Source organism: Hemiscyllium ocellatum, chromosome 9 (assembly GCF_020745735.1).
Source record: "Hemiscyllium ocellatum isolate sHemOce1 chromosome 9, sHemOce1.pat.X.cur, whole genome shotgun sequence".
Lineage (NCBI taxonomy): Eukaryota > Metazoa > Chordata > Chondrichthyes > Orectolobiformes > Hemiscylliidae > Hemiscyllium > Hemiscyllium ocellatum.
The window spans coordinates 50,146,126-50,171,286 of record NC_083409.1 but is presented as its reverse complement, the minus strand read 5'-3'; the positions used below and the strand labels follow the sequence as shown (position 1 = coordinate 50,171,286).

Genomic DNA, 25,161 nt, shown 5'->3' with positions numbered 1-25,161 from the left:
ACTTGTTCATCAGAAATTATTTTCAAGCTTCCAAACCACAAATTCGTTCCTCCAAACGTGGTCATGTCCCAAGTCAAATTGTTGCAGTACAGCTACAGCACTGGATAACCTACCTAATATTGTGGAAATTAATCAACTATGTTGTCTACATAAGAATCAAGATAAATCTACCCATCTATTTCCTCACCACTACTCTTGATCAAGGTCAAAAATCACATGATACCAGACAATACCAACGGGTTTATTTGAAAACACAAGCTTTCTAAGCTGAAAATGTGTTGCTGGTTAAAGCGCAGCAGGTCAGGCAGCATCCAAGGAACAGGAAATTCGATGTTTCGGGCATAAGCCCTTCATCAGAAATGTCCGAAACGTCGAATTTCCTGTTCCTTGGATGCTGCCTGACCTGCTGCGCTTTAACCAGCAACACATTTTCAGCTCTGATCTCCAGCATCTGCAGACCTCACTTTTTACACAAGCTTTCAGGGCCCCGCTTCTTCTTCGGCTATAAAAAGCTGAAAACTTACATTTTTAAAGAAACTATTTTGGATTATAACTTGGTGTCATGTGTTTTTTTTTACCTTGTTAAACCCAGTCCAACACAGGCACCTCCACATCATGGCTACTCTTGATCTTCAGTAAAGTGATGAAAGGCACCACTGACCATGCTGTCACAAGTCATCTGTGTCACAGTGAACTGTTTACCGATGCTCAGTTTGGTTTTTGCCAGTACCATTTGTTTCCAATGTCTTGCAGCCTTGGTCCAAACATGGACAAAAGAACTAAATTCTACATGTGATTTGCAAGTGACTATTCTTAACACCATAGCAACATTTAAACAAGCATGATATCAACGAGATCAAAGGCTCACTCACTCACTCACTCACTCAATCCCCACCACTCAGTCTCATCGCTCATTCACCCTCCTATAATCTTTCAATCCTCAGCCATTCACTCTTCCCTCCATATAACTCACTTCCCAATCACTCCATGTCTCCTCCCCTCCCCAATCACTGCCTCCTATGACTCACTGCCGCCTCCACTCCCTCCCATCACTCACTAACCCATACCTCCACTCACTGTTGCATCTGTGCTCACTCACTACCTCCCCCACACCCACTGAAAGCACCCCAAATCACTGTCTGACAGCCACCACACAGATTCTTTGCCTGGAGCTACCAAGTGGTTAAACGTCTGTGAGATCCTGCTTTCTGAAATTAAGCAACACCCAGTCCAATTTTTTTTCATCTATGTATGAAGATGTACAATAACCTTGACCCCTTAGTTGATGCTTATCCTCTCTTGCTCACTCCCAAACCCTCCTTCACAATAGTTCACTCTGCTCTCAGTCCCCAGCCACAGTGACCCAGCTATTATTCCACTCATATCAAACTTGTGTCTCCTTGTAACCTTCCGAGTCCTCATTCTGCAGACAGACTCACCATTTTAGTTCCAGGCCTTGGGGCTAAGTTTGATCATTCACATTATGCTGCCCACTGCCCTTCCAATTACAGACTGTTTTCTCCTCCATACGGGTGGCACGGTGGCACAGTAGTTAGTCCTGCTGCCTCACAGAGCCAGAGACCCAGGTTCAATTCCCACCTCAGGCAACAGTCTGTGTGGAGTTTGTACATTCTCCCCGTGCCTGTGTGGGTTTCCTCCGGGTGCTCCGGTTTCCTCCTACAATCCAAAAATGTGCAGGTTAAGTGAATTGGCCATGCTAAATTGCCCGTAGTGTTAGGTGAAGGGATAAATGTAGGAGAATGGGTCTGGGTGGGTTGGACTTGTTGGGCCGAAGGGCCTGTTTCCACACTGTAAGTAATCTATCTCATGTATCACGTGTTTCTGAGGTTCACTGATAAATCTATATCAGAAGGAAATGTGAGAATGAATTGGCCTCTGATTATAGTAGCAGCTCCTTTCTAAATCTTCTAGTTGCACTTGTCTATATTTTGAAGTAACAATTGGCAGACCACATAGGTCCCCATTGTTGCCTATGGGCTGTCTATTGGACAAGCTGAAAATGTGTTGCTGGTTAAAGCGCAGCAGGTCAGGCAGCATCCAAGGAACAGGAAATTTGATGTTTCGGGCATAAGCCCTTCATCAGGAATGAGGAAAGTGTGTCCAGCAGGCAAAGATAAAAGGTAGGGAGGAGGGACTTGGGGGAGGGGCGATGGAGATGTGATAGGTGGAAGGAGGTCAAGGTGAGGGTGATAGGCCGGAGTGGGGTGGGGGCAGAGAGGTCAGGAAGATGATTGCAGGTTAGGAGGGCGGTGCTGAGTTCGAGGGAATCGACTGAGACAAGGTGGGGGGAGGGGAAATGAGGAAACTAGAGAAATCTGAGTTCATCCCTTGTGGTTGGAGGGTTCCCAGGCAGAAGATGAGGCGCTCTTCCTCCAAACGTCGTGTTGTTATGTTCTGGCGATGGAGGAGTCCAAGGACCTGAATGTCCTCGGTGGAATGGGAGGGAGAGTTAAAGTGTTGAGCCACGGGGTGGTTGGGTTGGTTGGTCTGGGCGTCCCAGAGGTGTTCCCTGAAGCGTTCCGCAAGTAGGCGGCCAGTCTCCCCAATATAGAGGAGGCCACATCGGGTGCAGTGGATGCAATAGATGATGTGTGTGGAGGTGCAGGTGAATTTGTGGTGGATATAGAAGGATCCCTTGGGGTCTTGGAGAGAGGTAAGGGAGGAGGTGTGGGCGCAAGTTTTGCATTTCTTGCGGTTGCAGGGGAAGGTGCCGGGAGTGGAGGTTGGGTTGGTGGGGGGTGTGGACCTGACGAGGGAGTCATGGAGGGAGTGGTCTTTTCGGAATGCTGATAGGGGAGGGGAGGGAAATATATCCCTGGTGGTGGGGTCCTTTTGGAGGTGGCGGAAATGACGGCGGATGATATGCTGTATACGGAGGTTGGTGGGGTGGTAGGTGAGAACCAGTGGGGTTCTGTCCTGGTGGCGGTTGGAGGGGTGGGGCTCAAGGGCGGAGGAGCGGGAAGTGGAGGAGATGCGGTGGAGAGCATCGTCGATCATGTCTGGGGGGAATCTGCGGTCTTTGAAGAAGGAGACCATCTGGGCTGTACGGTATTGGAACTGGTCCTCCTGGGAGCAGATGCGGCGGAGACGAAGGAGTTGGGAATATGGGATGGCGTTTTTACAGGGGGCAGGGTGGGAGGAGGTGTAGTCTAGGGAGCTGTGGGAGTCAGTCGGTTTATAGTAGATGTCTGTGTTGATTCGGTCGACCGAGATAGAAATGGAAAGGTCTAGGAAGGGGAGGGAGGAGTCTGAGACGGTCCAGGTGAATTTGAGGTCGGGGTGGAAGGTGTTGGTAAAGTGGATGAACTGTTCAACCTCCTCGTGGGAGCACGAGGCAGCGCCGATACAGTCATCGATGTAGCGGAGGAAAAGGTGGGGTGTAGTGCCAGTGTAGTTGCAGAAGATGGACTGTTCCACATATCCTACGAAGAGACAGGCATAGCTGGGGCCCATGCGGGTGCACTTCCTCTAAACTAAAGGAGTTGCCATGGGCACCCGCATGGGCCCCATCTTCCGCAACTACACTGGCACTACACCCCACCTTTTCCTCCGCTACATCGATGACTGTATCGGCGCTGCCTCGTGCTCCCACGAGGAGGTTGAACAGTTCATCCACTTTACCAACACCTTCCACCCCGACCTCAAATTCACCTGGACCGTCTCAGACTCCTCCCTCCCCTTCCTAGACCTTTTCATTTCTATCTCGGGCGACCGAATCAACACAGACACCTACTATAAACCGACTGACTCCCACAGCTCCCTAGACTACACCTCCTCCCACCCTGCCCCCTGTAAAAATGCCATCCCATATTCCCAACTCCTTCGTCTCCGCTGCATCTGCTCCCAGGAGGACCATTTCCAATACCGTACAGCCCAGATGGTCTCCTTCTTCAAAGACCGCAGATTCCCCCCAGACATGATCGACGATGCTCTCCACCGCATCTCCTCCACTTCCCGCTCCTCCGCCCTTAAGCCCCGCCCCTCCAACCGCCACCAGGACAGAACCCCACTGGTTCTCACCTACCACCCCACCAACCTCCATATACAGCGTATCATCTGCCATCATTTCCGCCACCTCCAAACGGACCCCACCACCAGGGATATATTTCCCTCCCCTCCCCTATCAGTGTTCCGAAAAGACCACTCCCTCCGTGACTCCCTTGTCAGGTCCACACTCCCCACCATCCCAACCTCCACTCCCGGCACCTTCCCTTGCAACTGCAAAACTTGAAATGCAAAACTTGCGCCCACACCTCCTCCCTTACCTCTCTCCAAGGCCCCAAGGGATTCTTCTATATCCGCCACAAATTCACCTGCACCTCCACACACATCATCTATTGCACCCGATGTGGCCTCCTCTATATTGGGGAGACTGGCCGCCTATTTGCGGAACGCTTCAGGGAACACCTCTGGGACGCCGGACCAACCAACCCAACCACCCCGTGGCTCAACACTTTAACTCCCCCTCCCACTCCACCAAGGACATGCAGGTCCTTGGACTCCTCCATCGCCAGAACATAACATCACGACGGTTGGAGGAAGAGTGCCTCATCTTCCACCTGGGAACCCTTCACCCACAAGGGATGAACTCGGATTTCTCCAGTTTCCTCATTTCCCCTCCCCCCACCTTGTCTCAGTCGATTCCCTCGAACTCAGCACCGCCCTCCTAACCTGCAATCTTCTTCCTGACCTCTCCGCCCCCACCCCACTCCGGCCTATCACCCTCACCTTGACCTCCTTCCACCTATCACATCTCCATTGCCCCTCCCCCAAGTCCCTCCTCCCTACCTTTTATCTTAGCCTGCTGGACACACTCTGCTCATTCCTGATGAAGGGCTTATGCCCGAAACGTCGAATTTCCTGTTCCTTGGATGTTGCCTGACCTGCTGCGCTTTAACCAGCAACACATTTTCAACTCTGATCTCCAGCGTCTGCAGACCTCACTTTTTCCTTGTCTATTGGACAAACCTGACTTAAAGGAAGGAGTACAGAAGGTGTGTGGAAACACTACCATCTTCTAGTTTCCCTCCAAACTACTCAGAATCCTGACTTCGAGCAATATCTCTGTTTCTTCACTGTTGGCCTGGCAAGATCCTCGAACTTCCTTTCTAAAACACTTGACCATCACTGCCCTCTTTGCCGAGCAATTAGGGAAGGTCAACAAACGCTGGTATTGCTGCTTACACCTATATCCCATGAATAAATGAATGGAAAATAAATTCTGTAGTCTTGAACAATTTGATGTGCAAATTGTTATCCAATAATATTCTTTGTATTTATTTTTACAGTTGGTGCAGAGATATAGTTGAGGAATTGGTGAAGCAACGGTCAGCAAAGCACCTTGAAGATCCTGACAACGAACTGAAGGAACTTGAAAAGCTCAAGGTAACCATCCTTATTGCAGAAATGTGGCACGGTGGCTCAGTGGTTAGGCACTGCTGCCTCATAGCGCCAGAGACCCAGGTTCAATTCCCACCTCAGGCAATTGTCTGCACACTCTTCCCGTGTCTGCATGGGTTTCCTCTGGGTTCTCCGGTTTCCTCCCACAGTCGAAAAATGTGCAGGTTAGGTGAATTGGCCATGCTAAATTGCCAGTAGTGTGAGGTGAAGGGGGAATGGGTTTGGGTGGGTTGCTCTACAGAGGGTCGGTGTAGACTTGTTGGGACAAAGGACCTGTTTCCACACTGTAAGTAATCTAATCTGATCACGTGGATGACAACAATAATTGTCAAATACATAGTGGCACTGTATGGGATTATTTTATGGTATCTGCAATATTTTTCAAGTATTTTAGACACCCAGACCACGTTTCCTTTCTCTAAAGAAAATCCATTTAATTATCAGTTGAAGATCACGATTGTTAAGTTGTATTTGCTACATTACGACTATGAATTCTTTGTCTGGAATCACTAGGTGGAAAGCACTGAGTGGATAAACATCTGTGAGATGCTGCTTTCTGAAATTAAGCAACAACCAGTCCATTTGTTGTCATCCAGACAAGACGATGTACAGTCACAAATCAACCTGACACGTGACCTATGCGCTGCTTGCTTGCGGGTAAGGATAACTATGATGGATAATTCTTTGACATTAAGCATGCTTTCTCTGCACTTCCCTTTGTGAAGGTACTAGCTTCTGGCACTGAATCTACTGACTTATTCATAATTAAAAGTTAGATATTGACTACAGCAATTATATAATATTGGTGGGAACAAATACTTCAGCTGGGCTAAACTTGAAATTGTTCAAGTTCAACAAATGCATATTTCTAAAGGGGAACTCCCAGATTTTCTTCATTTCAATGTCTTTCTGTTTTTATGCTACCCAATTTTACACTGTTATTTCAGGTTTACAGCAAAACGGCCTGACATCCTGAAAATGTTAAGGTCATTAAATTTCTGTATAAAATGAGTATCCTACTGTTGCCATTTAGGACAGTGACAATTTACAGGAGGTACCTTATAAGGATTTACAGTTTACTTATTACACAATCTAGTCTTTTATGTTTTTAATACTGCCAACTGCTTCACTATGTGGCTATGTGTGAACTGCTTTTCAACTCTGCTCCCAGTTCCCATTTTTTTCCATGGAGTCCACACTGGCTCTCTGAACAGCATTCCATCAAAACCCATACCAAACCATCATCTCACAGACCATCCAGGCCACCACCAAACCATCATCTCACAGACCATCCAGGACCTCATCACCTCAGGGGATCTCCCATCCACCGCCTCCAACCTCATAGTCCCACAACCCCGCACCGCCCGTTTCTACCTCCTGCCCAAAATCCACAAACCTGCCTGCCCCGGCCGACCCATTGTCTCAGCCTGCTCCTGCCCCACCGAACTCATCTCCCAATACCTCGACACGGTCCTGTCCCCTTTAGTCCAAGAACTCCCCACCTACGTTCGGGACACCACCCACGCCCTCCACCTCCTCCATGATTTTCGCTTCCCCGGTCCCCAACGCCTTATTTTCACTATGGACATCCAGTCCCTGTACACCTCCATCCCCCATCACGAAGGACTCAAAGCCCTCCGCTTCTTCCTTTCCCGCCGCACTAACCAGTACCCTTCCACTGACACCCTCCTTCGACTGACTGAACTGGTCCTCACCCTGAATAACTTCTCTTTTCAATCCTCCCACTTCCTCCAAACTAAAGGAGTTGCCATGGGCACCCGCATGGGCCCCAGCTATGCCTGCCTCTTTGTAGGATATGTGGAACAGTCCATCTTCCGCAACTACACTGGCACCACCCCCCACCTTTTCCTCCGCTACATCGATGACTGTATCGGCGCTGCCTCGTGCTCCCACGAGGAGGTTGAACAGTTCATCAACTTTACTAACACCTTCCATCCCGACCTGAAATTCACCTGGACTGTCTCAGACTCCTCCCTCCCCTTCCTAGACCTTTCCATTTCTATCTCGGGCGACCGACTCAACACAGACATCTATTATAAACCGACTGACTCCCACAGCTACCTGGACTACACCTCCTCCCACCCTGCCCCCTGTAAAAACGCCATCCCATATTCCCAATTCCTTCGTCTCCGCCGCATCTGCTCCCAGGAGGACCAATTCCAACACCGCACAACCCAGATGGCCTCCTTCTTCAAGGACCGCAGATTCCCCCCAGACGTGATCGACGATGCCCTCCACCGCATCTCCTCCACTTCCCGCTCCTCCGCCCTTGAGCCCCGCTCCTCCAACCGCCACCAAGACAGAACCCCACTGGTTCTCACCTACCACCCCACCAACCTGCGCATACAACGTATTATCCGCCGCCATTTCCGCCACCTCCAAACGGACCCCACCACCAAGGATATATTTCCCTCCCCTCCCCTATCAGCGTTCCGCAAGGACCACTCCCTTCGTGACTCCCTTGTCAGATCCACACCACCCACCAACCCAACCTCCACCCCCGGCACCTTCCCCTGCAACCGCAGGAAATGTAAAACTTGCGCCCACACCTCCACACTCACTTCCCTCCAAGGCCCCAAGGGATCCTTCCATATCCGCCACAAGTTCACCTGTACCTCCACACACATCATCTATTGCATCCGCTGCACCCGATGTGGCCTCCTCTATATTGGTGAGACAGGCCGCTTACTTGCGGAACGCTTCAGAGAACACCTCTGGGCCGCCCGAACCAACCAACCCAATCACCCCGTGGCTCAACACTTTAACTCCCCCTCCCACTCCACCGAGGACATGCAGGTCCTTGGACTCCTCCACCGGCAGAACACAACTACACGACGGCTGGAGGAGGAGCGCCTCATCTTCCGCCTGGGAACCCTCCAACCACAAGGTATGAATTCAGATTTCTCCAGCTTCCTCATTTCCCCTCCCCCCACCTTGTCTCAGTCGGTTCCCTCAACTCAGCACCGCCCTCCTAACCTGCAATCCTCTTCCTGACCTCTCCGCCCCCACCCCACTCCGGCCTATCACCCTCACCTTGACCTCCTTCCACCTATCCCACCTCCATCGCCCCTCCCCCTAGTCCCTCCTCCCTACCTTTTATCTCAGCCGGCTTGGCTCTCTCTCTCTCTCAACCTGGGGACAGGTTGGCAAATGGGCAAATGGGTAAATGTGTAAAAGTGGGTGCAATACATTTGGCATCATTCTAAGCATTTATGCACCAGCCCCCACAAGTAAGTCCCACTCACCTGGGGTCCAATAAAGACAATGATTGGCCACATAACGACCTGTTGCTCCCCACCAGAATTCTTTGTGTAGTAGATGGAGACTGTTGCAAAGTTAGACCACGTCACTTTCATTGCACAGTGGAGACTGATCACCACCATCTGGAACCCCGCCCCCACACCCTGCCTGCCTCCAATTTACTCTTGCTGCCTGGCCTATCTGCTTTGGCCTCACATTACAGTCCCAGGGCTTACCTACAGAGCCTGTATGAGGATCGAATCTTGTTGCAGTGAAAGGCTGTAGTGCTGGTTTAGGGGTCGTAATCAAGTCACCCTTGTTCACTGCTTGGCTGCTCATTAAATCTTTAGGTTCTGCAGACAATGTGGTGGGGTGGGGGAGCAGTGGGCCTGAATCTTGGCTAGTGATTGTGAGTTGGTGGTGATTTCTAATGACACTGACGGGGCCTGGTGAGAACAGGCCAGCTTGGTATTGGTATTAGGCTTGGAAAGGTCAGGTTGTGAAGCGAATGACTGGGGGAAGTGGTGGGGAAGGAGTGGTTGAGAGGTAGAAGAATGAGTGAATGGGATGAATGTTGGGAAGAATGGCACCTTGTGATAGAGAAAGTCAAGTGAAGACTTTCAGAAGAGAATCTGTTGAGCAAGAGCCCCCTGTTTTCTTTCCACTTTGTGGATCAATGAGGTGTGGCTCTGATCTTTGCATGTGAATGTCAATACATTAGCATGCTGGTAGGTGTGCGTGGCACCTTGGAGTAGCCACGTAGCTGAGAGGGAATGTTCCTGCTGAATGGCTATGTGTGGACATCCATCAAAAAGAGGCTGCTGAGTTAATGACCAGTGGGGAATTGGCCGTTGCGTGAGTGAGTGTATGGAGTTGTGGAGTTTGAGAAGAGGAGCTATCTGTTATGAGGTGAAAGTGGGGACCACAGATGTTGGAGATCAGAGTCTAGATTAGAGTGGTGCTGGAAAAGCAAAGCAGGTCAGGCAACATCTGAGGAGCACAGACACTAACAACTCACACAACAATGGTGAAAGGAAAAATGTGATGCAAATTGATGAAATGTGATGAAAAATCAGGTCGCAAGAAATAAGTTATGTGAAATTGAAATAATGTGAGTGCTCCAACATTACATGACAACTGTCTTTAGTATGGGTGTAACAAAACCACCTGATGACTTCTACATTTTTGAGGAAAAGTGAACAAAATGTGTCAAAATGGAGGTAAAGGCAGATTCTCATCCTGAAAGTCTAATAAAAACCCACCTGTGCACACTCCTGTTCCCATGGCTAAAGCTCCAAAGTCCTTGGAAATGCTGCATGTTTTGCACTTTGGTTTGAAAATCCAAAAAAAAGCGCTGTTTGACTATATTGAAACATGGCAGACTCTTAAGACAGCAAACTAAACAGAAAAAGATTACTGGATTTTTCCAGAGCTATCTTTCATTGCTTATCAGTGCCTTTTACTGTCCACAGTCAGGCCATGATGTGATTTGATCAGTTTGAATAATTAAGAAGTTTTTCACATATTCAAGTTTTTTGTTATAGTGTAAATTAGGTTACATAGTTGGCTTCCTCGTTTCCCTCAAAGCTCCACTTCAAATGGTCTTTAGGGTGAGCCATGTGCAATTCAAAATAATACAATTTTTTCATATGCAGATATTCACGTTTATCAGGCATTATTTATTATATGTTGATCTGAAACTGTGTGATGGAATAGTTTGTGGCATAGAAAAAAAAATAATTTAGCCTATTGAGTCCATGCTGACTCGCAGTGAAGCAGTCAGTTCTACTATCCAATACTGATGAAAGGTCCTGACCTGAAACGTCGACTTTCCTGCCCCTCAGATGCTGCCTGACCTGCTGTGCCTTACTGGCTCCACATTTTATTGACTCTGATGTCCAGAATCAGCAGTCCTTACTATTTCCAGTTCTACTTTTCTGTTTGATCCGCACAGCTCTGCATGTTAGTGTTGATAAGGCGGAGTTGCTGGATGTGGTGTATTTGGACTTTCAGAAGATTTTTTAATAATGTTTCACACAAGAGCTTGTATGTGCAAACTTTGCTTTCATATGTTTCTGATTTACTTACTGAGACTTGTTTTAAACCAGTATTGAGATATGGTTTATCTCAAGATGTGGTTTATAGTCATTGAAACACAAAATATATCCACGCAATTTTATGAAACCCATCTTTATCTCTAATTTCCCAAATAATCTTACAGTTCTTAAAGTGCTATGTGCACGGTGATGTACCCCTCTGTTAATTGAAGTAAACACCCAGAAAAGCTCACCTCCCCATATAATCTATTAAAATGTGCGTGACAGAGAACTCCCAAATTCCACTATTTAAAGAAAATAGCATCAATTTACTTTTCAACTCAATAACTGAACGTTAAACAACAATTATTCATAATTCTAAGCCTTCCTTCTCTTAAATGCTTATTGTATAACAATATGCTGTTCTAATAAAACACTTATTAAAATTACATCAACTTAATTTCAAAATCACACAGCCGCTGACATCTTCCATGTCTTTCTTTCTTCTGGTTGAAGATGTCCTTGGGTCATCTTCCTTTCTACTGCAAATATATTACATATGAAAATGTACCTTTGATAGAGAGAGTTTCCTACTTTCTTGGAGAGCAAGATGTTAGATCTCCAGGCTTTTCTGTCTCAATGGTAGTTGCTCTCTGACCAGGACTAAACACTTAGCCTGACTCTCTTCCTGTTCAGGTTCTTCCTGCACCAATATGTCAAACAGGGTGTCCGCTAACTGAGCCTCAACTCCTTCGTCTTTCTCTTGAGTTTTTGCTTCTTGCTGTGACTTATGATAGTGGGATCCTTCTATACACAATATGGGTATTTTTGTTTTAACTTCTCAATTCCCTGGTCTTCCTTGGCTTCTCCACATCGAGGGGTGTCACTCCCATCTTGAATGCTGCTAAATTATTGGCAAGAACAAACTATATTCCTGGAACTGACACTCTGTCAGTCATTTCCACTGCTACTTCCCCAGTCTGGATTTGGCTCTCCAATCTGATCATATACAGGGGAATGCTAAATTTCTGCCCATCTATTCTATTAATTACCACTCTCTTGGGTAACATGTCAGAAAGAGTGCAAGTATGTTCATCTCTTAGTATTAGAGACTGATTAGATCCCTTATCTCTCAAAATTATAACTTCTTTCCATTCTTCCCCCATTCTTCCTGAGTAAACCTTACCCATAGAAACAAAGTCTTTAAAGAGATTGGGCACTAACTCAATACTCAGCCCCTGTCTAGGCTGTGCCTTCTCCTGCAGCTCCTTGACTTTTCTTGGGGTTTCCTTTTACTACTTTCAATAATCCCACTGGCTTAGCCTCTTTTACCACATCTTTTCTCACAGTGCCTTTCTTCAATGACTAGCACTGTGACTTTAGTTGTCCCACCTTACCACAGTGGAAACACCTGAGGCCTTTCACCTCCTTTTCACTCCCTTGGGCTTCTTTTTTCACCTGTGGTAAACTATTATCAGTGTGCTCTACTCTTTAGGTAAAAACAATGACTGCAGATGCTGGAAACCAGATTCTGGATCAGTGGTGCTGGAAGAGCACAGCAGTTCAGGCAGCATCCAACGAGCGGTGAAATCGACGTTTCGGGCAAAAGCCCTTCATCAGGAATAAAGGCAGTGAGCTGGAAGCATGGAGAGATAAGCTAGAGGAGGGTGGGGTGGGGAGAGAGTAGCATAGAGTACAATGGGTGAGTGGGGGAGGAGATGAAGGTGATAGGTCAGGGAGGAGAGGGTGGAGTGGCTAGGTGGAAAAGAAGATAGGCAGGTCGGACAAGTCCAGACAAGTCATGGGGACAGTGCTGAACTGGAAGTTTGAAACTAGGATGAGGTAGGGGAAGGGGAAATGAGGAAGCTGTTGAAGTCCACATTGATGCCCTGGGGTTGAAGCGTTCTGAGATGAAAGAAGAGGCATTCTTCCTCCAGGCGTCTGCTGGTGAGGGAGCGGCGGTGAAGGAGGCCCAGGACCTCCATGTCCTCGGCAGAATGGGACGGGGAGTTGAAATGTTGGGCCACAGGGCGGTGTGGTTGATTGGTGCGGGTATCTCGGAGATGTTCCCTAAAGTGCTCTGCTAGGAGGCGCCCAGTCTCCCCAATGTAGAGGAGACCGCATCGGGAGCAACGGATACAATAAATGATATTAGTGGATGTGCAGGTAAAACTTTGATGGATGTGGAAGGCTCCTTTAGGGCCTTGGATAGAGGTGAGGGAGGAGGTATGGGCACAGGTTTTACAGTTCCTGCGGTGGCAGGGGAAAGTGCCAGGATGGGAGGGTGGGTCCTAGGGGGGCGTGGACCTGACCAGGTAGTCACGGATGGAACAGTCTTTGCGGAAGACGGAAAGGGGTGGGGAGGGAAATATATCCCTGGTGGTGGGGTCTTTTTGGAGGTGGCAGAAATGTCGGCGGATGATTTGGTTTATGCGAAGGTTGGTAGGGTGGAAGGTGAGCACCAGGGGCGTTCTGTCCTTGTTACGGTTGGAGGGGTGTGGTCTGAGGGCAGAGGTGCGGGATGTGGACGAGATGCGTTGGAGGGCATCTTTAACCACGTGGGAAGGGAAATTGCGGTCTCTAAAGAAGGAGGCCATCTAGTGTGTTCTATGGTAGAACTGGTCCTCCTGGGGGCAGATACGGCGGAGGTCAGGGTGGAATCTGTTGGTGAAGTTGATGAATTGCTCAACCTTCTCGCGGGATCACGAAGTGGCGCCAATGCAGTCATCCATGTAGTGGAGGAAGAGATGGGAGTGGTGCCGGTATAATTACGGAAGGTCAACTGTTCTACGTAGCCAACAAAGAGACAGGCATAGCTGGGGCCCATACGTGTGCTCATGGCTACCCCTTTGAGGAGTGGTGCCGGTCCCCACCTCTTCCTCCGCTACATTGATGACTGCATTGGCACCACCAACACATTCCACCCTGACCTTAAATTTATCTGGACCATCTCTGACAACTCCCTCCCCTTCCTGGACCTCTCCATCTCCATTAATGATGACCGACTTGACACTGACATTTTTTACAAACCCACCGACTCCCACAGCTACCTGGATTACACCTCTTCCCACCCTATCTCTTGCAAAAATGCCATCCCGTATTCCCAATTCCTCCGCCTCCACCGTATCTGCTCCCAGGAGGACCAGTTCCACCACAGTACACAGTTTCACCTGCACATCCACTCATATCATTTATTGTATCCGTTGCTCCCGATGCGGTCTCCTCTACATTGGGGAGACTGGGCGCCTCCTAGCAGAGAGCTTTAGGGAACATCTCCGAGATACCCGCACCAATCAACCACACCGCCCCGTGGCCCAACATTTCAACTCCCCCTCCCACTCTACCGAGGACATGGAGGTCCTGGGCCTCCTTCACCGCTGCTCCCTCACCACCAGATGCCTGGAGGAAGAACGCCTCATCTTCCGCCTCGGAACACTTCAACCCCAGGGCATCAATGTGGACTTCAACAGCTTCCTCATTTCCCCTTCCCCTACCTCATCCTAGTTTCAAACTTCCAGTTCAGCACTGTCCCCATGACTTGTCTGGACTTGTCCGACCTGCCTATCTTCTTTTCCACCTAGCCACTCCACCCTCTCCTCCCTGACCTATCACCTTCATCTCCTCCCCCACTCACTCATTGTACTCTATGCTACTCTCTCCCCACCCCACCCTCCTCTAGCTTATCTCTCCATGCTTCCAGCACACTGCCTTTATTCCTGATGAAGGGCTTTTGCCCGAAACGTCGATTTTGCTGCTCGTTGGATGCTGCCTGAACTGCTGTGCTCTTCCAGCACCACTGATCCAGTGCTCTACTCTTTGTTTTGTAGTATAGGATCTCCCCTTCTCCCAATTTCTATCCCTTATAGGATGAAATTCTTGTCGGAAACTAAACTTTGCCTTATGCACCAATGTATTTTCATCTGCCATCTCTGCCACTCTTCTCACTTCCTGAACTTTCTGCTCATCCATACGAACTCGTATGATCTTTGGAAGTGAGTTTTTAAACTCCTCCAACAGAATAATGTCTCTTAGAGCCTCATAGGGTTTTATCTATTTTTAAGGCCCGCACCCATCTATCAAAATTCCTATCTTTTGAACTCAACACAAGTCTGACCTGGTTCCTTCTTTATCACTGTCTATACACTTCTAGTACCAAATCATTAGCACTTAACATAGTCTGTTTGACATCTTCATAATCTCTTGATTTCTCATCTGACCGCGTTGAAAATATCTCACTAGCTCTGCCTACCAGCTTAATCTGAACTAGCATTACCTACAAGTTCTCTGACCACTTCATCCGCCTAGCCAATTTTTCAAATAAAATAAAGAAGGCTTCAACATCTTTCTCATTAAAATGTGGCAATATTTTACCATATTTGTATATATCATGACCTACTTTCTTCATCTCCGTTCTGTTGACTTTCCTGACTAATTTGCAACTTCTGAAGTGCAAATTCTCTCTCCCTTTCACTTTCTTAACTCTCTCTTTGCTCAGCTAAAACCTCCTCCCTTTTTTCTCTCTCTCTTTGCTCACCTAAGAACCTTCTCTTCCTTTCATTTTCCTCTCTCTTTCTCTCTTCCTCTTTCTTCTCTCATGGCTCTTCTTTCCCTTTCTTTATCTTCTAAATCCATTTGCCTCAAATGCAATTTACATTTTTCTAACTCTATTGTACTTGACTTCTTCTGTGATACACCTAAGTGCTTGACCAACTACTTTACAATTTCAGCTTTCCTTTTGTCCCTGGTTAACTCCAAATATGACATATTTGCTAATTTTAAAAGTGGGTCCTTCCTCTGTCTTTCTAAACTTGCTTGGCAAATTGGAAAGCATCTTCAAGCAATTTTAAGAGCCATTTCTCTCACTTTTAATTTACCCAACCACAAGTAACCAAAATTAAACTATTTTTTTTCACCTAGTTTTATTTAAAAATCTAGGACACTAATCGCTGGGATCTTTCATACCCAAATCTGTTTAAATCTGTCCAAATGTCAGACTGGATCTGTCTAAACCTGCGAGTAAAAAGTGAGGTCTGCAGATGCTGGAGATCAGAGCTGAAAATGTGTTGCTGGTTAAAGCACAGCAGGTCAGGCAGCATCCTAGGAACAGGAAATTCGACGTTTCAGGCCAGAGCCCTTCATCAGGAATGAGGAGAGTGTGCCAGGCAGGTGAAGATTAAAGGTAGGGAGGAGGGACCTGGGGGAGGGGCGATGGAGATGTGACCTCCCCTATCAGCGTTCCGCAAAGACCACTCCCTTCGTGACTCCCTCGTCAGGTCCACACCCCCCACCAACCCAACCTCCACTTCCGGCACCTTCCCCTGCAACCGCAGGAAATGTAAAACTTGTGCCCACACCTCCTCCCTTACTTCTCTCCAAGGCCCCAAGGGATCCTTCCATATCCGCCACAAATTCACCTGCACCTCCACACACATCATCTATTGCATCCGCTGCACCCAATGTGGCCTCCTCTGTATTGGGGAGACGGGCCGCCTCCTTGCGGAACGCTTCAGGGAACACCTCTGGGACGCACGGACCAACCAACCCAACCACCCCGTGGCTCAACACTTAAACTCTCCCTCCCACTCTACCGAGGACATGCAGGTCCTTGGACTCCTCCATCGGCAGAACATAACAACACGACAGTTGGAGGAAGAGCGCCTCATCTTCCGCCTGGGAACCCTCCAACCACAGGGAATGAACTCAGATTTCTCCAGTTTCCTCATTTCCCCTCCCCCCACCTTGTCTCAGTTGGTTACCTCAACTCAGCACCACCCTCCTAACCTGCAATCATCTTCCTGACCTCTCCGCCCCCACCCCACTCCGGCCTATCACCCTCACCTTGACCTCCTTCCACCTATCACATCTCCATTGCCCCTCTCCCAAGTCCCTCCTCCCTACCTTTTATCTTAGCCTGCCTGGCACACTCTCCTCATTCCTGATGAAGGGCTTATGCCCGAAACGTCGAATTTCCTGTTCCTAGGATGCTGCCTGACCTGCTGTGCTTTAACCAGCAACACATTTTCAGCTCTGTCTAAACCTGTCCAAATCCTGAATGAGCCCCTGAACTGTTATGACATGGCGATGTACCCCTTTGTTAATTGAACTAAACACTCGGTTAGCTCAAATGGATAGAACGTGACGCTAATAATGGCAATGTTGTGGGTTCAATCCCCACACTGACCGGGTGCAAAGTTGGAATTTGAAAGTTGCGATTTCAAGCTTGCAGGTTGAGTGAACCTTTTCAAGTTTCACAACATCTTTCCGATAGAAAGGAGACCAGAATTGTATGCAGTATTCCAAAAATGGCCTTACCAATGTCTGTACAGCTGCAACATGACCTCCCAACTACTGTACTCAATACTCTGACCAATAAAGGAAAGCATGTCAAACTCCTTCTTCACTGTCCAATCTACCTGCGACTCCATTTTCAAGTAGCTATGAACCTGAACTCCAAGGTCTCTTTGTTCAGCAACACTCCCTAGCTACCTTACCATTATTGTATAAGTCCTGCTAAGGTTTGCTTTCCCAAAATGCAGCACCTTGCATTTATCTAAACTAAACTCCATCTGCCACTTCTCAGCCCATTGGTCCATCTGATCAAGATCCCGTTGTAATCTGAGGTAACCTTCTTCACTGTCCACTACGCCTCCAATTTTGGTGTCATCTCCAAACTTAATAACTATGCCTCTTATGCTCATATCCAAATCAATTATGTAAATGACAAAAAGTAGTGAAACCAACCCTGATCCTTGTGGCATTCCACTGGTCATAGGCATCCAGTTTGAGAAACAATCCTCCACCACCACCTTCTGTATTCTACCTTTGAGCCAGTTCTGTATCCAAATGGCTAGTTCTCCCCTTAATCCATGTGATCTAACCTTGCTGACCAGTCTCCTGTGGGGAACCTTGTCGAACACCTTACTGAAATCCATATAGATCACGTCCACTACTCTGTCCTCATCAAACTCAGTCAAGTTTGTGAGACATGATTTCCCACTCACAAAGCCATGTTGACTATCCTTAATCAGTCCTTGCCTTTCCAAATAGATATACATCCTGTCCCTCAGGATTCCCTCCAACAACTTGCCCACCACTGACATCAGGCTCACTTGTCTATAGTTCCCTGGCTTGTCCTTACCACCCTTCTTAAACAGTGGCACCACGTTAGTCAATCTCCAGTCTTCTGGTACCTCACCTGTGTCTATCGATGATACAAATATCTCAGCAAGGAGCCCAGCAGTCAGTTCCCTAGCTTCCCACAGGGTTCTAGGGTACACCTGATCAGGTCCTGGGGATTTATCCACTTGTATGCGTTTAAGACATCCAGCACTTCCTGTAATATGGACATTTTTCAAGATGTCACCATCTATTTCCCTATATTCTATATCTTCCATGTCCTTTTCCATAGTAAACGCCAATGCAAAATACTGATTTAGTATCTTTCCCATCTACTGTGGCTCCACACAAAGGCTGCCTTGATGATCTTTAAGGGGCCCTATTCTCTCCCTAGTTATCCTTTTGTTTTTAATGTATTTGTAAAAACCCTTTTGATTCTCCTTAACTCTATTTGCCAAAGCTATCTCATGTTCCCTTTTTGCCCTCCTGATTTCCCTCTTAAGTATATTCTTACTGCCTTTATACTCTTCTAAGGATTCACTTGATCTATCTTGTCTATACCTGACATATGCTTCCTTCTTTTTCTTAGCCAAACTCTCAATTTCTTCAGTCATTCAGCATTCCCTATAACTACCAAAAGAGAAAATGCTGGAAAATCTCAGCAGGTCTGGCAGCATCTGTATGGAGAAAAAAAGAGCTGATATTTCGCGTCTAACTTAACACCTCTCCCATCACACACGGCACCTTCCCATGCAATCGCAGAAGGTGCAATAACTGCCCCTTTACCTCTTCCATACTCACCATCCACAGCCCCAAACACTCATTTCAGATTAAGCAGCGTTTCACTTGTACCTCTTTCAATTTGGTCTATTGCATTCGTTGCTCTCAATGTGGTCTCCTCTATATCGTAGAGACAAGATGCCGACTGGGTGATCGCTTTGCTGAGCACATTCGGTCTGTACGCAATCAGGTCTCGGACCTTCCTGTGGCTTGCCACTTCAACACACAACCCTGCTCCCTTGCCCATATGTCTGTCCTTGGCCTGCTGCAATGTTCCAGTGAAGCTTAACGCAAACTGGAGGAACAGCATCTCATCTTCCGACTAGGCACGTTACAGCCTGCTGGTCTCAATATTGAATTCAACAACTTCAGATGATTATCCATCTCAACTCCTCTGTTTTCATTCTGCTCTGTAATTTTATTTCATATACCTTTTTTTGTATTTTTTTCACTGTTCTATACCTCTTATTTCTTGATTGTCTCTCTTTCTCTCGCTCCCCATTCTCTCATCACCTTTTTCCTCTGCTCTTCCCCCTCTGCTACCCTTCTCCCCTGTTTTCCTTTTTGCCTCTGCTTCACCCATCCCCCCCATATTTTGTCACAAAGCATGGGCTTCAGCCTTGGTCATTCACAGCTCCTAATCTCCCTATAATCTCTCTATGCACTGTCATTATCACCTTTGCTTCTGGAACCGTGACACACCTTCTCTTAGCCTAATTTAAATACCTCCCTACTTGAAATGTCAGCTCTTTTCTCTCCTTACAGATGCTGCCAGACCTGCTGAGATTTTCCAGCATTTTCTCTTTGGTTTCAGATTCCAGCATCTGCAGTAATTTACTTTTTTTCCCTATAACTACCAGTCTTTCCTTTCACCCTAACAGCAATATATCTCTGGGTTCTTGTTATCTAATTTCTGAAGGCTTCCCATTTTCCGTCCGTCCCTTTATGTGCGAACATCTGCCCCAATCAGCTTTTGAAAGTTCTTGCCTAATACAATCAAAATTATTCTTCCACCAATTTAGAATTTCAACTTTTAGATTTGGTCCATTCTTTTCCATCACTATTTTAAATCTAATAGAGTTATGGTCACTGGCCCCAAAGTGCTCCCCCATTGACACCTCAGTCACTTGCTCTGCGTTATTTCCCAAGAGTAGGTCAAGTTTTGCACCTTCTCTCGAATCAGAAAATTTTCCTGTACACACTTCACAAATTCCTCTCCATCCATACCCTTAACACTATGGCAGACCCAGTCTATGTTTGGAAAGTTAAAATCCCCTACCATAACCACCCTATTATTCTTATAGATAACTGAGATCTCCTCACAAATTTGTTCCTCAATTTCCCACTGACCATTCGGGGGTCTATAATACAATCCCAATAAGGTGATCATCCCTTTCTTATTTCTCAGTTCAGCCAAAATAACTTCCCTGGATGTATGTCCGGGAAAATCCTCCCTCAGTACAGCTGTAATGCTATCCCTTATCAAAAACGCCACTCCCCCTCCTCTCTTGTCTCCCTTTCTATCCTTCCTGTAGCATTTGTATCCTGTAACACGAAGCTGCCAGTCCTATCCATCCCTGAGCATCGTTTCTGTAATTGCTATGATATCCCAGTCCCATGTTCCTAACCATGACTTGAGTTCATCTGCCTTCTCTGTTGGGCCTCTTGCATTGAAATACATGCAGTTTAATTTATCAGTCCTACCTTGTTCTCTGCTTTGTCCCTGCCTGCCCTGACTGTTTGACTCACTTCTTTTACCAACTGTACCAGTTTCAGATTGATCTCTTTCCTCACTATTTCCCTTGGTCCCCTCCCCCTACCTCACTAGTTTTAAATCCTCCTGAGCAGCTCTAGCAGCTCTGCCAGTATATTAGTCCCCTTCCAATTGAGTTGCAATCCGTCCTTCTTGTACAGGTCACTTCTACTCCAGAGGAGCTTCCAATGATCCAAAAATGTGAATCCTTCTCCCATACACCAGCTCCTCAGCCATGCATTCATCTGCTCTATCTCCTGTCCCTACCCTCACTAGCTCGCAGCACCAGGAGTAATCCAGATATTACTACTCTCAAGGATCTCCTTGTTAAATTCCTGCCTAACTCTATATTTTCCCTTCAGCATCTCATCCTTTTCCCTTCCTATGTCATTGGTTCCAATGTGTACAATGACCTTTTGCTGGTTCCTCTCCCCTTTGAGAACATTCTGCACCCGCTCTGAGACATCCTTGATCCTGGCACCAGGGAGAAAAGACACCATTCTGATTTTTCGCTGCTGGCCACAGAACTGTCTGTCCATACCTCAGACTGGAGAGTCCCCTAACACAATTGATCTCTTGGAACCTGACATGCCCAAAATGTTTCATATGAAAAGGTACCTTTGTTAGAAAGTGTTTCCTAATTTCTTGGGTCTCTCTCGATGGCAATTGCTCTGTCTCCAATTTCCAAAATTTCTGCATTTTTATATCCCCAATATCAGATCATTTCATTAGTTCAATGGTGGCGAAACAACAAGTTCAAACTCGGTTGGGTTTTAGTATCCTGTGACATAATTTAAACGGGTTAAATTTGAATTGTTGACAGAAGAGCAACCAAAACTCAGGTATCCATTTCTCAGCCAAATGTTACATATTTTCAATTTTCCAGTACACTATGGGACTGCCATCTAGTCATATCACAGGTGCTTGTAAGCTCTCAGTTCAGAACAGCATTCACTCTCTCTTAAAGGTATAGTACATGTCTTCAACTTCATAATATATGTTCTCATGCTGGTTTAAAATCCACTTTGAAAGTGCAAGATTATAAAGAAGTTTATACTACTCCAAAAACAGCAGGTCAAATTGTGGTTGAAGCTCCCAAGGTCCCTGCTGCTTGTGCTGATGTTGTCTCTGGAATGTCAGGCCCTCTTATTTGTGGGACCCCTTCAAATCCACTTCTCTGGATCATCCCTCAGTGCAGTGGCATGGTAACTAGCATGCAGATTCCTCCTATGTAGTTAGAGCAATCTGAAACAGCAATGTCATTAGCATAATTCAGTTACACCATGTAAGTTTTCTGTCCCAGGAAAAGGTGTTAGTAAAAACAATGTATTGGATATTGTAATTTCCCTATTGATTGAGCCAACTCGAGGAGTCAGGCTGTCTCAACCGCACCTCTGATCTATTGGTTCATCCAAAACCTTGCAGCATTGTCTCATCAGTCAATCAAGATAAATGGCTTGCATGTCTATCTGGCCTGATCCAATTTGACAGGGAATTCTTCAAGCTTTGTGGCTTACTACCTTTGTTCCCATCCCAGCATGAAGTTCAATTGACCAATGTTACTTTTTGTGTCCTAGAAGAGCTGTTGTTTTGTTTATAAAGGATATTCCACTATTTACATATGTAATGCACAAACATCAATTGAGGATTGGTTGACAGGTAGAGAGCAGAAAATAGGCCATTTTCCCAACTGTCTTTTGCTGCTTCTCTGACCTTTCCTCATCCATAAGGTTAGAAGTGGGGGTGTTTGTTGGTGATTGCACAATGTTCAACATCATTTTTGACTCAAAAAGAGAAATTGCTGGAAAAATCTCAGGTCTGGCAGTATGTGTGGAGAGAAATCAGAGTTAACATTTTGCGTCCAGTGATCTTTCCTTTGTCCAGATCACAAATGATAAGGTGATCTTACTGAAAATTATAGAATTGAGACACAGCCTAAGAGTGAAGGGACGAGCCTTTGCAACTGAGATGAGGATTTTCTTCAGCCAGAGGATGGCGATTCTATGGAACTCATGGTGGCAGAGGGCTGTGGAGGCCAAGTCATCGAATGAATTTGTACAGAGATGGATAGGTTCTTGATTAGTAAGGGTATCAAGGAAGTCCTATGTCTTATGGAGTTCCAGTGAAAACAAACTCAGAATGTCTAACATATCCTCATGGGACACACCACTCTATCTAGGCAACAAACCTCCTCCGAATTGCCTGCAAAAGATTTGCATCCTTCTTTAATTATGGGGACCAAAACTGCATGGGTTACTTCAGAGAAACATAAACAGAAATTGCTGCCAAAACCCCACAGTCTGATAGCATCTGTGGACAGAAAATAATTCATGTTTCGAGTTCTGTAATCCTTTTTCATAACTAAAGAACTGGAGAAGGGCACAGACCTCAAAACGTTAACTCTGTTTTCCTGCCACAGTTGCTGCCAAATTTGCTAATTTTCGCCAGGAATTTCTGTCTTTTTTTTTGTTTCCCAATTTCCAGCATCTGTAGTTCTGTGTTTTATTTCAGGTTACTTGAGATGTGGTCCCATCAATACCCTGTAGAACTCAGACATGCCATATTTAGTGTTATGATTTGAATAATCTAGTTTTGATTATTGGTCTCTATCAGAAAATAGCTTAAACTTCTGGAAGAACACACTGCTCAAGCCCATTATTGTAACATTTTTGTGTCCTATGCTAAATATTTGTTTTAACTTTCATAAATGAAACAAACAATGGTAAGTTGCCATTTTTATTCTAGAAATCATTATTGAGCTGAAACTACTCCAAATGCTTCTCATTTTGGACTATTACAATTGCTAACAGAACAACATTTGTACAATAAATTTGATCAAGATTTTAACTGCTGAAATGGAAGTTCAATATTATTAACTGACTGTGCTATTCTGTAGCAGATGTGCTTTGAAACACTGTTAAGACATGTAAGGCACTAAGAGCAAAACTTTCTTTTTTCATCTAAACATCATTGATGGACATACCGCTAAATGATTCTAAGTAGATACCTTTGATATCCAGATAATCTTACTATTGCAAAGCACTCAGCAATTTTCTCTTAATATACACATCTCTGAATTTCTTCTCTAATTCCTGTGTAATCATATGGCTATATTTGTCTTTGCTAATTTAAACAGAGAAGTGGATGTGGATTCTTGTCTACTTTTTCATTAAAACCAGGAAATGTTGAAAACCCTAATTATTTATTCAATGTTTTTGATGCATTCTTTCCTTCATGCTCCAGCTGTCAACTTAGTATTGATATACGTCGTATGTCTGGGAGAAGTTCACCTATTTCTGATTTTGATGTTGTACTGTGCTGCATAGTTTTCAGCTATGGTTGTAATAAGAAGATTTTAATTTTTCCCTTTTATTGCAGGGTTCACCCACTGAAATACTTGGCATGCATGACTCTGATCTATCTGTGCTAATACCAGGAGAAACAGAAAGTGATGATGGACCAAAAACTATTGCATCCTTCCAGGTTAAATCAAGTAACATGTGCTTTTTCTTAAGGGCGAGTTATTGTTTCAATAGAAAAGATGTATCACTAATCATTTATTAGCTCTCCAATTATTCTAAAAAAATGTTATTAGTGGATTGTTTCACAGTGCCATTACAAAGTCAGAGGAATGCTATTCTATTTATTTTCAAACAGTGTATAGTTATGTGTGCCAAAAGAATTCCCTAAATTCTAATGTTTACCAATATGTTGTCATAAAGGACTCTTCTTCTCAACCTCTCCCCTCACCTGAGACATGGTGAACCTTAGGTTAAATCATCGCCAGCCGTCTCTGTCTTATGAGAGAGCAGCCATGTGTTCTGGTAAGACTGTGGCAAATATGGAATTATATTGTTGAACTATCGTGGTCCATTTGTAAGTTTATCCATGAGTCATCAATTTTTTTAATAAAAGTGGAGGGTTGTGGAGATGACGTAGTAACAGTGACATAACATAACTACATTTGGTCCTGTACTCACTGATGCCCATTCACACTTTCCAGAAGAAGTGGTTTAGAGGATCAGAATGGAATTAAAGCATTGTATTCTGCTCTTTCCTCCTTTGACTAGCTCCTCTCTGTTTTGGTGTTGACAACATTTGGAGGATGTTAGTTGGTGTTAATTGCCTCTTTGAAGGTTTTCTGTTTAGTATCAATGAAATGTCAGTAGCCAGTCCAACTATGGAATCAGCACAGCCTTCTGTCCTATACATTGCTTTGCAATTGTGCTTTAGGAAAAATGCCTTTCATGAGTGGTACTGCAACTACCAGATCAGTTGAGACCATTGAACTCAAATTTAGGATCTTGTACTATGGTCTTGATGAGCTACTGAAGTAACCTATAACAAACTATGGTGGTTACCTTTGTTTTTCGCTCATAACCAGTAGTATTTAGACTGAAATTTCAAAAAGTAATCTTGCTTTGAATATTTGAAAAGCTTTTTGCTCCTATTTTTTAAGTCCTGAATGAATTTATGGAATTCATTTGGGAGTGGGTATTGGAAGTGGATTAATACAATTCTGCTGAAGGTTTTGGGGATGCTAGGCAAGTTGACAAAGAAGTGACAAATGAAATACAATGTGGGCAAGTGTGAGCTTATGCACTTGGTAGGAGGAATAGAGGCTTAGACTATTTTCTAAACAGGAAAAGTCTTTGGAAATCTGAGACGCAAAGGGACTTAGGAATCCTAGTTCAGTATTCTCTAACATATAGGTTCAGTTGGTGGCTAGGAGGGCAAATACAATGTTGCCAATCATTTCAAGAGGGCTAGAAAACAAGTACAGAAATATACTGC

At 45.6% G+C, this 25,161-nt stretch overlaps 1 protein-coding gene across 1 annotated transcript in view; it reads left to right on the top strand.

Annotated features, from left to right (window-relative positions):
* LOC132818505 (axonemal dynein light chain domain-containing protein 1-like) overlaps positions 1-25,161 on the top strand; it is an 83,008-nt gene that overhangs the window by 32,507 nt on the left and 25,340 nt on the right. The window contains exons 7-9 of the mRNA XM_060829565.1: positions 5,310-5,406; positions 5,935-6,078; positions 23,746-23,850. Coding sequence (XP_060685548.1) covers positions 5,310-5,406; positions 5,935-6,078; positions 23,746-23,850 — 346 coding nt within the window. The remainder of the gene's footprint in view (positions 1-5,309; positions 5,407-5,934; positions 6,079-23,745; positions 23,851-25,161) is intronic.